Genomic DNA, 12,293 nt, shown 5'->3' with positions numbered 1-12,293 from the left:
GGTGTTTTAGGCTAACTATGTCTGTATACTCTTAGGCCCTGTTTACACTAGTGCGTTTTCGTTTTTAAAATAAAAACGATCCTCCTCCACACTGGCGTTTCCGCTGCGTTTCAGAAACGATCTCCGTCCACTCTACACAACTGAAAATGCATGTCACATGACCATCCATGCTCACTGGGCCTGCGAGTACAACTGTAAACAGGAAGTTGGTTGCTAGTCCAAACCAGTGTTCCATGTAGGGCTTATATGTAGGACTTGTTGGCGATTTCCTCTAATCATAGCTTGTCTTTTGTGCATGTAGGCAGCTGCAGTGTTATAAAATACAGAATTTAACTGCACACTGGCTGCTAAGAATGACTACAAAGCCAGCAAAGCTTGCGGTTCAGTCTCCATGTTGTTGTGTATACGATCAAGGTAGCGTAACGGTCATACGGTAGGGGCTTGACGAATCAGGGAAGGAAATGCGATGATCCAGAAGATCCAATCAGGGGGCGTATGTGGGCGGAGCCACGCCTTCGTTTTCAAAAGTCTTCGTTTTGGACTGTTTACACTGAAACGCGAGCCTGGAGTTTTCAAACTAAAACGGGGTCTTCGCCGTTTCCAAAAGTCTCCGTTTTCGGCGGTCGAAAACGCCGGAGCAGTGTAGACGCCAGGCGTAACCGTAGCAACAGTGATGCGTTTTAAAACAAAAATGCACTAGTGTAAACAGGGCCTTACTGTGGTATCTAGTTACTAGGATTGTTAAACCGTTGACTATTACCATAGTTCTTACATTAACTGGCATGTTAGGATATATGACAGATATACCATAATTACCTGAGCATAGTTTTCTTTGGTCTAGGGTCAAGCTAGGTTTATTGTGCCTACACACTTACGAACGAAGGTTCATTAACCTGCAGTGGTGAGATACGTAGCTCTTTCGGGATAACACGCATGGCATTTGATTTTTAGGTGAGGATGTATTTCCTAAGATGGTTCTCACTTCCTCACACAGCGACGAGAGACTGTGTATGAGCGTGTACTTCTGCCTGTGTGTACGCATGTGAAGAAGCTGCGCTGCCCACACTGGTGGTAAAAATAATCGCTTCTCTTTTCATCCTTTCATACATGTGAGCATGTTAACCACATCTCTTCCAAATGCCATGCTAGCTAAGGGGCGAGAGAGAAAATAAATTTTTAAAAAGAATAGAAATAGAGAACAAGGTAGAGGACATAAATGGAGTGGTTCTCAAGAATACTGAGGGGAAAGTACCGAAACGCTGATCAGTTCACTGATCAACAGTTTTATTGCTCTATCCACTTGGCTGTGGTTTACAGTATTTCCTCCTTCACTATTCATAGGTGCTCACATGATGAACTGGCTGTATGTGTGTCACCAGTGAGGTGAGGAGATGGTGTCCAATGGAGAAAGAGACATCTGTTCACAATACCCAGACGGCCAGAGTGGCCATCCTAATCACATTCACAATATCGCTCTCTCTTTATTGTAGTAAACAACCCATTTTTCTGATTTGCGAGAGCGCTGTGTAACAGAGTCTGCACAGTGTTTGTGAAGAGATGGCATGAGGGCCATTGAGTGGCTTGTTAGTGGTCAGGAGAATGAGGGTTTGGTAGTAAAATAGTGGAATACAGACAGTAAATAAATCTGCCTCTTGTTTTGTCGTGACACAAACGGCTCAATTCCTAAGGTGTGCTTGACTCCTGATGATGACTCATCTATAGGGGCAAAATGCAGTATATCAGCCATTTAACAAATGTTAATCTTTTAAAGGCTTCACTCGCGACTCCTTACATTCGACATTCTGTTAAAATACGAAAGATTTTGACCAACAATCAAACTGATGATTGAAAAAACGTTGCTATTTCACAGATATAAGCCAATGTTCGACTGGTTTGCTCACCTTTCTAGGTGTTGTGCAATCGTGTGACCGTATTATTGCACAGAGAGATTAAAAATGGGAACTGCAACCAGCGCTAATGGAGGCCCATTGGTGTGGTGCGGTAATCATGCGTAAATCGAATACATTCTTGACAAACCAAAGGCAAAGTGTAAGCGCAGGCAGTGTCTATGACATACAGAACCATTTCTACTGTAAGATACATTGCAAACATTGGGAGAGGGAAACAAGGATTGATGGAGTAGATAATCAGAAATGTGTGCACACCACCATGACCTTGCTTCCCATACAAAGGTTGAGAAAAAGAACACCAATGCCCGAATTGGTTAAGCTAGTTTCAGGATTTTGTCTGTTTTTTATATATGTAGTTGGGCTGGAAATTTTGCTGAATGATTTTTGCGTTGTGTGTATGTCTCAAGTATAGTGGCATGTCTATTGGAAATACTCATGACTCATAATACATAACCCACTGGAAATGAGCTGCTACACTGTATGCTGGATGACTGTGTGTTGTTGAATTTTAACCGCCTATAAAGGGAAAAATATTCACTAAATAGTAGCCTATAGGACAAGTCAAGTATGATTTACTATACTTAATTTTGTTTGAAGCTATGTCAGTCTTATCAATATGTCATCTTTCCCAAACAAAGTCTTTGGTCATGAGCCACTGTTGCTGGTAAAATAAGGGAATTTTATTTGAACTCCAATGAATAGTCACTCATTTCCCAATGTTATTTCTAGTTTAATTTCTCTAACATTCCTGATGGGACTTCCCCCAGTACAGCTTGCTCGTAAGTGGCAGGCAAAAAGACAAAACTCAGACGGCAGAAGCAGAACAGCTGAGTGACAAAGTGAAAGCAAACGTCATTAACATGGTCTAATGACATGAACAATAGTTTCGGGATTTCCAGTCAAATCGTTTCCTGAGGAAAACACCTCACAACACTGAGGCACTTCTCAGGTTACTAGTAAACAGAAGCAGAGCGTCTTTTAGCATTTATGGATGACGTCACTATGCCAAGCTCCGCTGGGGATTGCAGGTGAATTCCAAAGCAAAGGTCATTCGTGTACTGCAGTCACATATGAAAAACACAGCCTCATCTAAGAAATGAACCAATGGATTGGACACTGTGGCTGAAACCCCAATGCTTAGAGTGTTTATGTGCATACTACTTCCATACAGAGTTGTTTGTTTGTTTTTTTCACAGCCAACCTGAAAAAGATGGCGGATACTTTTTAGAAACAGAGCAGGGTTAAGACCTGCATGGTGGGGGGTTTCAGAGATCTCTCACTCTTACTGCATGCCAGTTGGACCCACTGTGACTATGCGAGGGGAATCATAGAGGTACCCGGCCTTTGACATCTTGACCTCGCAACAGCTCATCACTAAAGCTCAGAGCTAAAGTGAAGATTTTGTGTTTTTGTTCTCTGGCTGTCTTGGACATCTGTCTCATAGTTCTCTATGCCATATGCTCATGTTGTTGAAACTCATGCTATGGGTTGAAACTTTGGAATCTGGAACCTGGAATAATAAAAGGATAGATAGATAAAAAAAAAAAAAAATTTTAAGTTTTCTTACAACAGAAGAAATTAAACATTAATCTGTGGTAACAGGCACGGTAGATATAACTGAATTATAGTGTTTTTCAAACTTAACCTCTATCATATGCAACTTGTCTTTGGATTGTATTGTTTGTGAACTGAAAAAGGAACATAAAACATGTTCACTGGAATCTCTTCTATTGGATTCTTAGTGCTTTTTCAAGTTGTTTACAATAAATTCACATTACTTCCTCAGTACTAGGAAGTATGATGAAATTCCCCTTCATAGTAGTCACGCATATGTTACAGATAAATGAAGAAACGGGATTGTATTTGTATTTTATATCTGGTATTCACTTGGGTTCCCATGCAACAAATTAGCCAATGTATTCATTTATATGTTCTGTTACAGACACTGTGTTTCTGCGAGGTAATCACTGACTATAAATATTCACATGAAGAAATCCTACTAGCAAAATACACTTCCTCCCTTCCTCCAGGATTTCGTGATTTTTGCAATCACAGAAATTAACACAAAATCAAGCAAACTCCGCAATTTTTTTTTTAAATAACCGCAGATTTTCCACAGATTTGGGCCAAGACGCGCCATGTGACATCATCACAATGCGCATTCAGCCAAAGCCCTCTTCGATTCACGTGCGTTGAACATGAGTACATCTAAAAGGTCTCATTTACGGACAAACATTACCATAAAACAATTTCATGCAATTATAATTTTGCCTATACAAGTAGTTTTCCACAAAAAAAACAACAACTCTGCAGCAAAATCAAGCATTTTTCGCTTCAACAATCACAAAAAAAAACACTCTGGGAAATCTCATACAGACTGATAATAGAAAGAAAAAAAAACTTGATTTACAGGTGCAGCTGCTATTTTTACTTTGAGACGTTTTATTTATGACAAATGTTGAACTTACTCTGGGTTTGGTGTAAATTTTGAGTTGTAACTTAATGCTACGTTGAAACTACGTCACTTGGTGCGACCGTTCATTTTTTGAGTAGCACGTAAACATGTACAATCAAACAAGGCCATGTTCAACTGGTGCAACCGGCTGCTGAAACGTAATCATTACAAATTCACACATTCATCAATATAATGTTGATGTTTTCTCTCACTCTCTCCAGCTCTCGTTCCCCCGAGCCTCCCCTCACCCCAGCTTGTGATGCTCATCAGTTGGCTTTCTGAAAAGAGAACAATAGGGCCTTTTCAGGATATAAATCTCACTCTGTGTTCAGGCATGAAATCTGGGCAGGCAAACAAAAAGAACCATTGACTCTCGTGGGGAGGGAGAAAAAATGAGATAAGATGCCCCACGTTGAACATCGCTGAAACCGGTTCACTGCCTCTGGGTTGTAGTGAGAGACGGGGCAAACATGTGAGATGCTGTAAAGAGTTAGATACATCTTAGATACAAAAAGAAAGTGTGTGGAGTCGGCAACTTGCCCCGTGTTTGTCCTTCCCTTGCACCCGACCTGAAATCTCCACTCAATAAGACTGTCTTGAGCTAAGAAGAACTTTTCGCACGTCCCTTACTCCAAGTTTAAGAGTTTAAGGTTGAAAAGTTTTCTGTTGAGTAAGAGCTGACTACACACACACACACACACACACACACACACACAAATGTGTTTTTCTTACCATCCTTCCACTGACATTATTGATACCATGCTATGCCTAAATGTACATCTAGCTTAACATCAGTACTTGAAAGAAAACCTTTTGTTCTTTATTTGTTCTTTGTTTGTTTTGTGTGTGTGTGTGTGTGTGTGTGTGTGTGTGTGTGTGTGTGTGTGTGTGTGTGTGTGTGTTAGTTAGTTAACAAAAGCTGCAGGGACATTTGGTCAAAATATTCTTTTTTTAAAATGCCCACACACACATATTCACACACACAAACAGACACACACAAAATATAACATGGCCAATATGGCTGAATTAACATTGAAACATTGTCTACTGATCCCTTAATGCAGCTCATCTTCTCCAAATGACATTTGAGCTCAATGGAATACAAAACCAAAAAAAAAAAAAAAAAAAACACCCTCAGGTTTTAGGCATGACATTTACCAGAACGACAAGCCATCAAAAGATGCAATCGGACAAAGTCAAAGGAATTCTTGATGAGAGAACTCCAATATATAATGTTTTATTTATTTCCCACCACACAGGATCCCTCTGAACAAGAGACGAAAACTTTGAGTTTCATGTAAAAGCCACGATGGTCTCATCCACAGCTCCTCCACCCTTCTGCCGTGCCCCCTGCTGTGATCCAAACATTCTTGAAGGTGAAAAGGTGTGTGATAACACTTCTCAGCTACTCAATCTATTTCGCCATCCAGTCACAGGCCCATCAACACGACCATTCACATTCATGCCTCAGGTCAGCCCTCTCGTGCCCGGGGCACTTATCTCCCCTGTGATAAGGCAGCTCAGCTCAGACATTAAATAACAACACAATACAGATGCATCTTTGTTACAGAAAAAACGTGTGAAATGCAGGCTCCTCTGTGGCCCATCACTGCTCTCGAGTCATCTCATGACAATGAGGGCCTTTCACACCAGCTGATTTGGAAAGGACGAGATGGAGGAGGAGGAGGAGGAGGGGGAGGAGAGGGGAGTCATCAATACAGCATACAGAATGAGATGATCTGCCCCAACCCGTCATCAAAAACACACACACAAAAAGATCCGGGCACTGAAGACTCCATCCTTTAACTCCCAACCTCCCAATTCTGTCTATATGGCAATAAAGAAGCGACTGTTTCCAGTATGTGACATGATTCATGACATTCTTTCATGTCTCTTACACAAAACAAGCATTTTAACTTCCTCTGAGGTTGTCACTACTCTGAGACAGAGGTCTCCTTAAGTCTCCTAAAGCAATGCATGCCTTGCATTCCTCAGTCATCAGTACATACTTTATGTAACTTGGAAGGAGACAGAGCTCCAGAGACACAGTCGAGATATTTTCAATCAGCATCAAAATTTTTAAGCAGTCATCCCTGAACTTCACATACTCTTGACATTTAATTGAAAATTTTCTATTAGTTAGAAATGATGACACTGAGTTTTGGATTAAACCTGTTCAAGTCAGTTCTTTGAGATAAATAGTATATATATATATATATATATATATATATATATATATATATATATATATATATATATATATATATAATTTTTATAATGATAAGTTGTGATTTCCCCACTGTACCAAAATAAAATAAATAAATGAATAATGGTCTCCATGGCTATGCTTCAGAGACCCACAGGTTCCCAGATCCCACATTGAGAACCAGTGATCTACAATGTATAATGTTCCGATAATGTTATATAATGTAAAAGTTCATTCATGAGAATCTGATTGTCCAATATCTTGAACTGACAAGTGAACCTGACTTGTACTGACAAGTGCAGTGAACCAATGTAACAAGTTCCCCACTATGTGAATTAGATAATGGATTGATGGATAATCAGTGGATGGCAATATATCACCCTTAATGAGAATGTTTTTTTTTTCCTTTCATTTACTATTATGTATACGTATTCTTCAAGGGTGAAAAAATTTGAATATATCTTAAGAAGTATATATGCATGTGTCCATATACATATTCGTGTATGAGCCCACACATAAATATATACACCCACACATCTACACGTATAAAAATATAATCCTATAAAAAGATACCTGTATATAGCCTACATAAGGTGTTAGGACTGACCAAAGGGAAAACGTGCCCAATGTTTAATGTACTACAATATATTCAAACTTTAAATCAGTAATTGACCTGAATACACAGGAGTGATGCATTACTCGCATGCTCATACAGCATTCACACTGAATCCAAGTCTCAGCTGGTATTTATACTTTTTTAAACATAGCCTATACCACCTCAGTATCATCTGAAATTTATCATTACGTGATGAAATCACTGGATTATAAATCAGTTGATTAGGAATTACTATGATCCACAAGGTACTTAAAAAAATAAAAAATAAAAAAACAACTGTTGTACCTAGAAAATGTATAATATATTGTTTTGACCAATTTTTTATTTATTATTATTTATTTATTTTATTTACAATTTTTACTATCCAATGATGTGTCAATGTCAATAAATGATCTTACTCATAACCCACTTGTAGCCTATGCACATCAAGTTAATTTTATCACATCAACTTTCTTCAAATTTATCTAGCGCATTTCTAACACCCAATAAAGAAGAAGAAAAATAATAATAATGTGATTTCTTATAATTAGTTTCAGTTTCAACAGGTCCACCAGGAAAAAAAAAAAAGAAAGAAAGAAAAAAAAGCCATTTTCTTTCCCTAATATCGGACAAATGGGCGGAGTCACGTAAGGGACTTGATAGAAGGCGGGATCTGTTTTATGATTGGTTACAATCTCAGGGACACGCCCATAGGTGGGGCTTGGGGTTATCTTCAAGCGCCGTTCAACTAGTATCGGTTTAGTAGTAGCGACGGACGACCAGGAGCTGAGAAGTCCTCCTGTACTATTCTACACTACATCATAAAAAAAAGGAAAAAAAAAAAAGGAAAACCTTTTTTCTTTTTTTTTCTTTCTTAATTCCATCTCGTATTTGGATTCGCGAACGAACAGCCTGTTGATTTGGATTTACTTTTATTTTTTTTATTTTTTTTTATTTAAAAAAAAAGAGAGAGAAAACAAAAAAACAAATAAAACTACAGATCATGGGATCACAGGCGTCTAAGGGAGGAGTGACCGCGGAGGGCAAAGCCGCCGATGCTGCACCGGACGCCGCCGGGGCGAAGACTAACGGACAGGTGGGCACAGTTACCGCGACACACCCACATCTCTACATCTCTCTCTGTCTCACATACACACATCCTACATCTCATACACACATCTCAGCAGCGCCTCTGATGCCAGTCTGGGTTTCTGGAGGAAAACACATACACACACACACACACTGCATTATCATCTCTTCATGTCTTTATTCTTTTGCAGACGTCCTTCTTTATTATGATTTACTTTTTTTTTTTTTTTTTTTTTTGCATGAATCCAAACACTAATTGGACCCTAATTATTATCGGTGTGTATGCAAAAGCAGACGAAGATGCTCGTGCGTGCAGGAATGAGCAATCACCAAAAGCTGTTTCCTAAACGTTGCTTATATATCGCATGAATGCATCGTTTTGATTGCGCGAGCTCGTCAAGCCTCGACACCTGCACTGCTAATGTCCTGTGAAATCATTTGGTTTCGATTGTAAGATGTTTTATAGAGACAAAAAAAAATGTATTAATATAGTGATAAATATATTTTCCCCCTCTTTAAACTGCGACTAATCCGTCGTCGATAGAGAAACAGTGAGTCCTGGTGGTGTGAAAAGAAACGCGTCGGTCGATTTTTTCAGCCTTTTGTCTCGAAGCCGCCGTCTCGAGACGCGTCTCGAGCTTCGCTGTTCTCGTGTGGCGCAAGCGCCCCCGCGCGGTGTGTGACGGTATTGCAAGGCGTCACCTGCAACACGGGGGCTTTGTGTAAATCAACGACGATTTACAGAACGGTGTCTCCCTCAGTTACGAGCTAGCTGTGGATTTAGTTTATAAACACAAAGGATGTAGGGACAAAAAAAGTGTGACTAAATTAGCCTAACTAAACTCGAATTCATTTTTGTTTATCCATTCCAGGAGAACGGGCACGTCAAGACGAACGGCGATGTCTCTGCCAAAGCAGAGGGCGACTCTGGTGCCACAACCAACGGCTCTGCCGAGGCTGCCAAGGAGGCCGAAGCTGGAGCAGGAGACGCCATCGAACCTGCACCCACCGCCGAGGGCGAAAGCGCCAAGCCCGAGGGCGAAGCGGCCAAGGAGACCCCTAAAAAGAAGAAGAAGAAGTTCTCGCTGAAGAATTCGTTCAAGTTCAAGGGTCTGTCGCTGAAAAAGAGCAAGAAGGCGAGCACCGATGTGAAGGAGGATTCCGTGAAGGAGGAAGAGAAGAAGGAGGAGAAGCCGGCTGAAAATGGTTCCACCGAGGAGAAGAAGGAGGAAGAAGCCAAGCCAGAGGAGAACGCTGCTGCTGCAGCTGCCCCAGCCGAGACCCCCAAGGCCGAGGAGGCTCCTCCCAAAACCGAGGAAGCCGCCGCCCCCAAGGAAGAGGCCGCCACCCCCTCGGCTGAGCCCACAAAACCGACAGAGGAGACCAACTCGACACCTGCGGCATCCGAACAGAAGGAGTGATTGATTGTACGTCGCAAGGAACTGTTGTGAACTGTTTTTCAAGAAAAAAAATCTATATATATATTTATATATATATGTGTATATGTATACATATGTATATATACATGGATATATGTATATGTATATATACACATGTATGTGAAAAAAAGAGAGACTCCTCGTGCCACTTTCTTCAAGATTAATGAGAAACGACAGACTAGATTCAGCAGTTAACTTCCCTATTAATGGCTCAAAGATCTGGGACTCTTGAATTTAGGCCGCAATCGATCGGAGACGTCGACGCTGGAGTGAAGAGTGAGAGGATGAGATGAAGAGGAGGCATCTTTCAATCCCACCATCACCAGAGATGCTAATAGTATAAAATCAAGTGCAAGATGAACATCACCACATAATGACTGTTTAAAAAAAAAAAAAATGAAATGGAAAAAAAAATAGAAAAGACTCGCCAACTTTCTACATTCCTATATTTTAACCCAAATTTAAGTATTTTGTGGTGTATAGAGAACCATTTTAAATATCCAGAAGGCTTTGTCTTGTTTGTTTGAAATTGCATTTTAATTTCCATCTTGGCTAAACACACACACACACACACACACACACACACACAAACACACAAACACACAAACACACATTTGAGCTTGCTATGTTCACATTTAAAGTTTAAAAAAAGAAGCAGAGTTGTTATGTGTTAAATGTGAGCCTTGATCTGCTTTTTTGTCTCTGTAAATAAATTTGACCGATTTTTGTTCTTTATTTTGCTAATGTTAAAAGATGTTACTGGTTTTATTGTAAAGTTGATAATGGTAAATAAATGTTGGTTACCTAATGAAGAGTGATAAGTGTTTGTCATTCTTGCCATTGGTGGGGTAGAAAAGCTAAAAAAAATAAATAAAAATAAAGGAGCCCGAGTTAAGTCATGTGGAACGAACAAATCACAAACACATTTCGCAGAGTTATATCATTATATAATCATAAGTGGTCCTGAAACCACTGTAGAACACAACACCATGAAAGGTAGCACGCTTGACTGGGGTTATGTGAGGAAATGACTCAATCTGGGATGTTTAACTCATGACCCAGAACGTAAGTGTTATTATTAGAATAATACAATCCTAAAAAGTGAATTTCTCTAACTAAGTGTTTAAAACTCAGAATTACGTTACAGACCTGATTCTCATGTGCCTAGTGTCTAAATCTAAACCAAAACCACTTGACTCACACTTCTTTATTTACACTGTAACACTTTCTATCAGGAGGATCTCCAAGCCAAGGACAGACTCTTCTGTCTGTTTCAATCAATATAGTTTACACTGAACATCACAAAGATGTAGGAAAAAAAAAACAGATTACAACAGATAGTCAAGTCAAGAGTTAACATCGTATTGCTGTAAAACCATAAAAATCTAATCTGGTAATGGGAACACTGTTAACTAAAACAAAAGGAACATGAGTGTGAAATGGCGTGTTTTCTTTGGAATCTAATTACCAAACACATCCTCAAAATGTAAAGTAAAGATATGTCAGTTTAAGCTAGGTGAATTAATAATGAATGCCCAACATTTGTCAAATCCGAATCGACCGAAGCATTCCTGTTGATCAAGCGAGCCTGTAGAGTGTACTGCTTCATTCATTTTCACACTCAGACTGAGTCACCAGTCCAATCCATGCCTATAGCTAAACAGATGAGGGTGAACAAACCAACTGTGGCTGTCTGGCTTTCATGAAACTCCTTAAGCAAATCCTTAAGTGAGGTTAAATATCAGACTGAATATTCAGTCCTGCCTATCAGTATGTGTATGTGTACAAACGATCACTGACGATATGATTTGCAGAGGAAGAACAAGAAGGTCAGGGTGTTAAATATTGTAAATGTAATTAACATTTCTATGCATTTCTACACGTTACGTAGTTGCACGTTCTAACAAGCTTGCCTGCCGTATCTTTCATTGTCTACCTGTCCTTCGACGGCGAGCAATTTCAACTTAACATAAACAGTACAAATGCATCTATATTAAACAACCATTCCTCATTCTATTTAAACACTGTGTAAACATCAATATCATCCAATTTTATTTTATATTTCCCTTATTCTTAGGGTGTAGCTCAAATGTGGACATAGAGCGCCACCATGTGTCAGATAGCTGTATTGCTACCCTGTATAACTATTTTTTGTTTGTCAATTTAAAAAATAAAAAAGCACCACATTTTGAAGATTGATATTTATACCACAGCATGGGTGAATTCTGAATTTAAATCTGGTTGGTCAGATTAATTTTGTGCAACAGCAGCGCTGTGATTCAAATCAGAGGTTCATATTAATCAGCTCTTTCTAGCTCGTTATTGTTTCAACAGTAACAACTCATTCACATGGATTTGTAAGAGGGACGACTCCTCATAATCCAAGTCTAATAATAGACATATTTATGTTATGTGGTGTTTAACAAAGTGAAATATAATTGGGTTTCGTGAAATTTGAAAGCATTTCTTTTGCATTTAGCAGGAAGTTTTCCAGCACGGGAAAGTCTTCAGGATGAAAGGAACTAGGAACTAACTCGTCTCACAGACATTAAAAATTTAACTGTTGCTCGTTAATAAATAAAATTATTGTAATCGTTGG

General features: G+C 39.4%; 1 protein-coding gene across 1 annotated transcript; it reads left to right on the top strand.

Moving 5' to 3' along the window:
• The first annotated feature begins 7,917 nt into the window (after nucleotides 1–7,917).
• marcksl1b (MARCKS-like 1b) lies at nucleotides 7,918–10,506 on the top strand. The gene is made up of 2 exons (XM_053638746.1): nucleotides 7,918–8,262; nucleotides 9,128–10,506. The coding sequence occupies exons 1-2, from the start codon at nucleotides 8,170–8,172 to the stop codon at nucleotides 9,674–9,676; spliced, it is 642 nt and encodes a 213-aa protein (XP_053494721.1). The 5' UTR covers nucleotides 7,918–8,169; the 3' UTR covers nucleotides 9,677–10,506.
• The last annotated feature ends 1,787 nt before the right edge of the window (nucleotides 10,507–12,293 follow it).

This window comes from Ictalurus furcatus, chromosome 12 (genome assembly GCF_023375685.1).
Source record: "Ictalurus furcatus strain D&B chromosome 12, Billie_1.0, whole genome shotgun sequence".
Taxonomy (NCBI): domain Eukaryota; kingdom Metazoa; phylum Chordata; class Actinopteri; order Siluriformes; family Ictaluridae; genus Ictalurus; species Ictalurus furcatus.
Note: the sequence above shows the minus strand (reverse complement) of the source record. Positions and strands in the feature narration are given on the sequence as shown.

Coding starts and splice junctions, on each gene's coding strand:
- marcksl1b (XM_053638746.1), top strand. CDS start 8,170: ATGGGATCACAGGCGTCTAAGGGAGGAGTGACCGCGGAGGGCAAAGCC. Junction 8,263..9,127: donor GGGCGAAGACTAACGGACAG/GTGGGCACAGTT, acceptor TATCCATTCCAG/GAGAACGGGCACGTCAAGAC.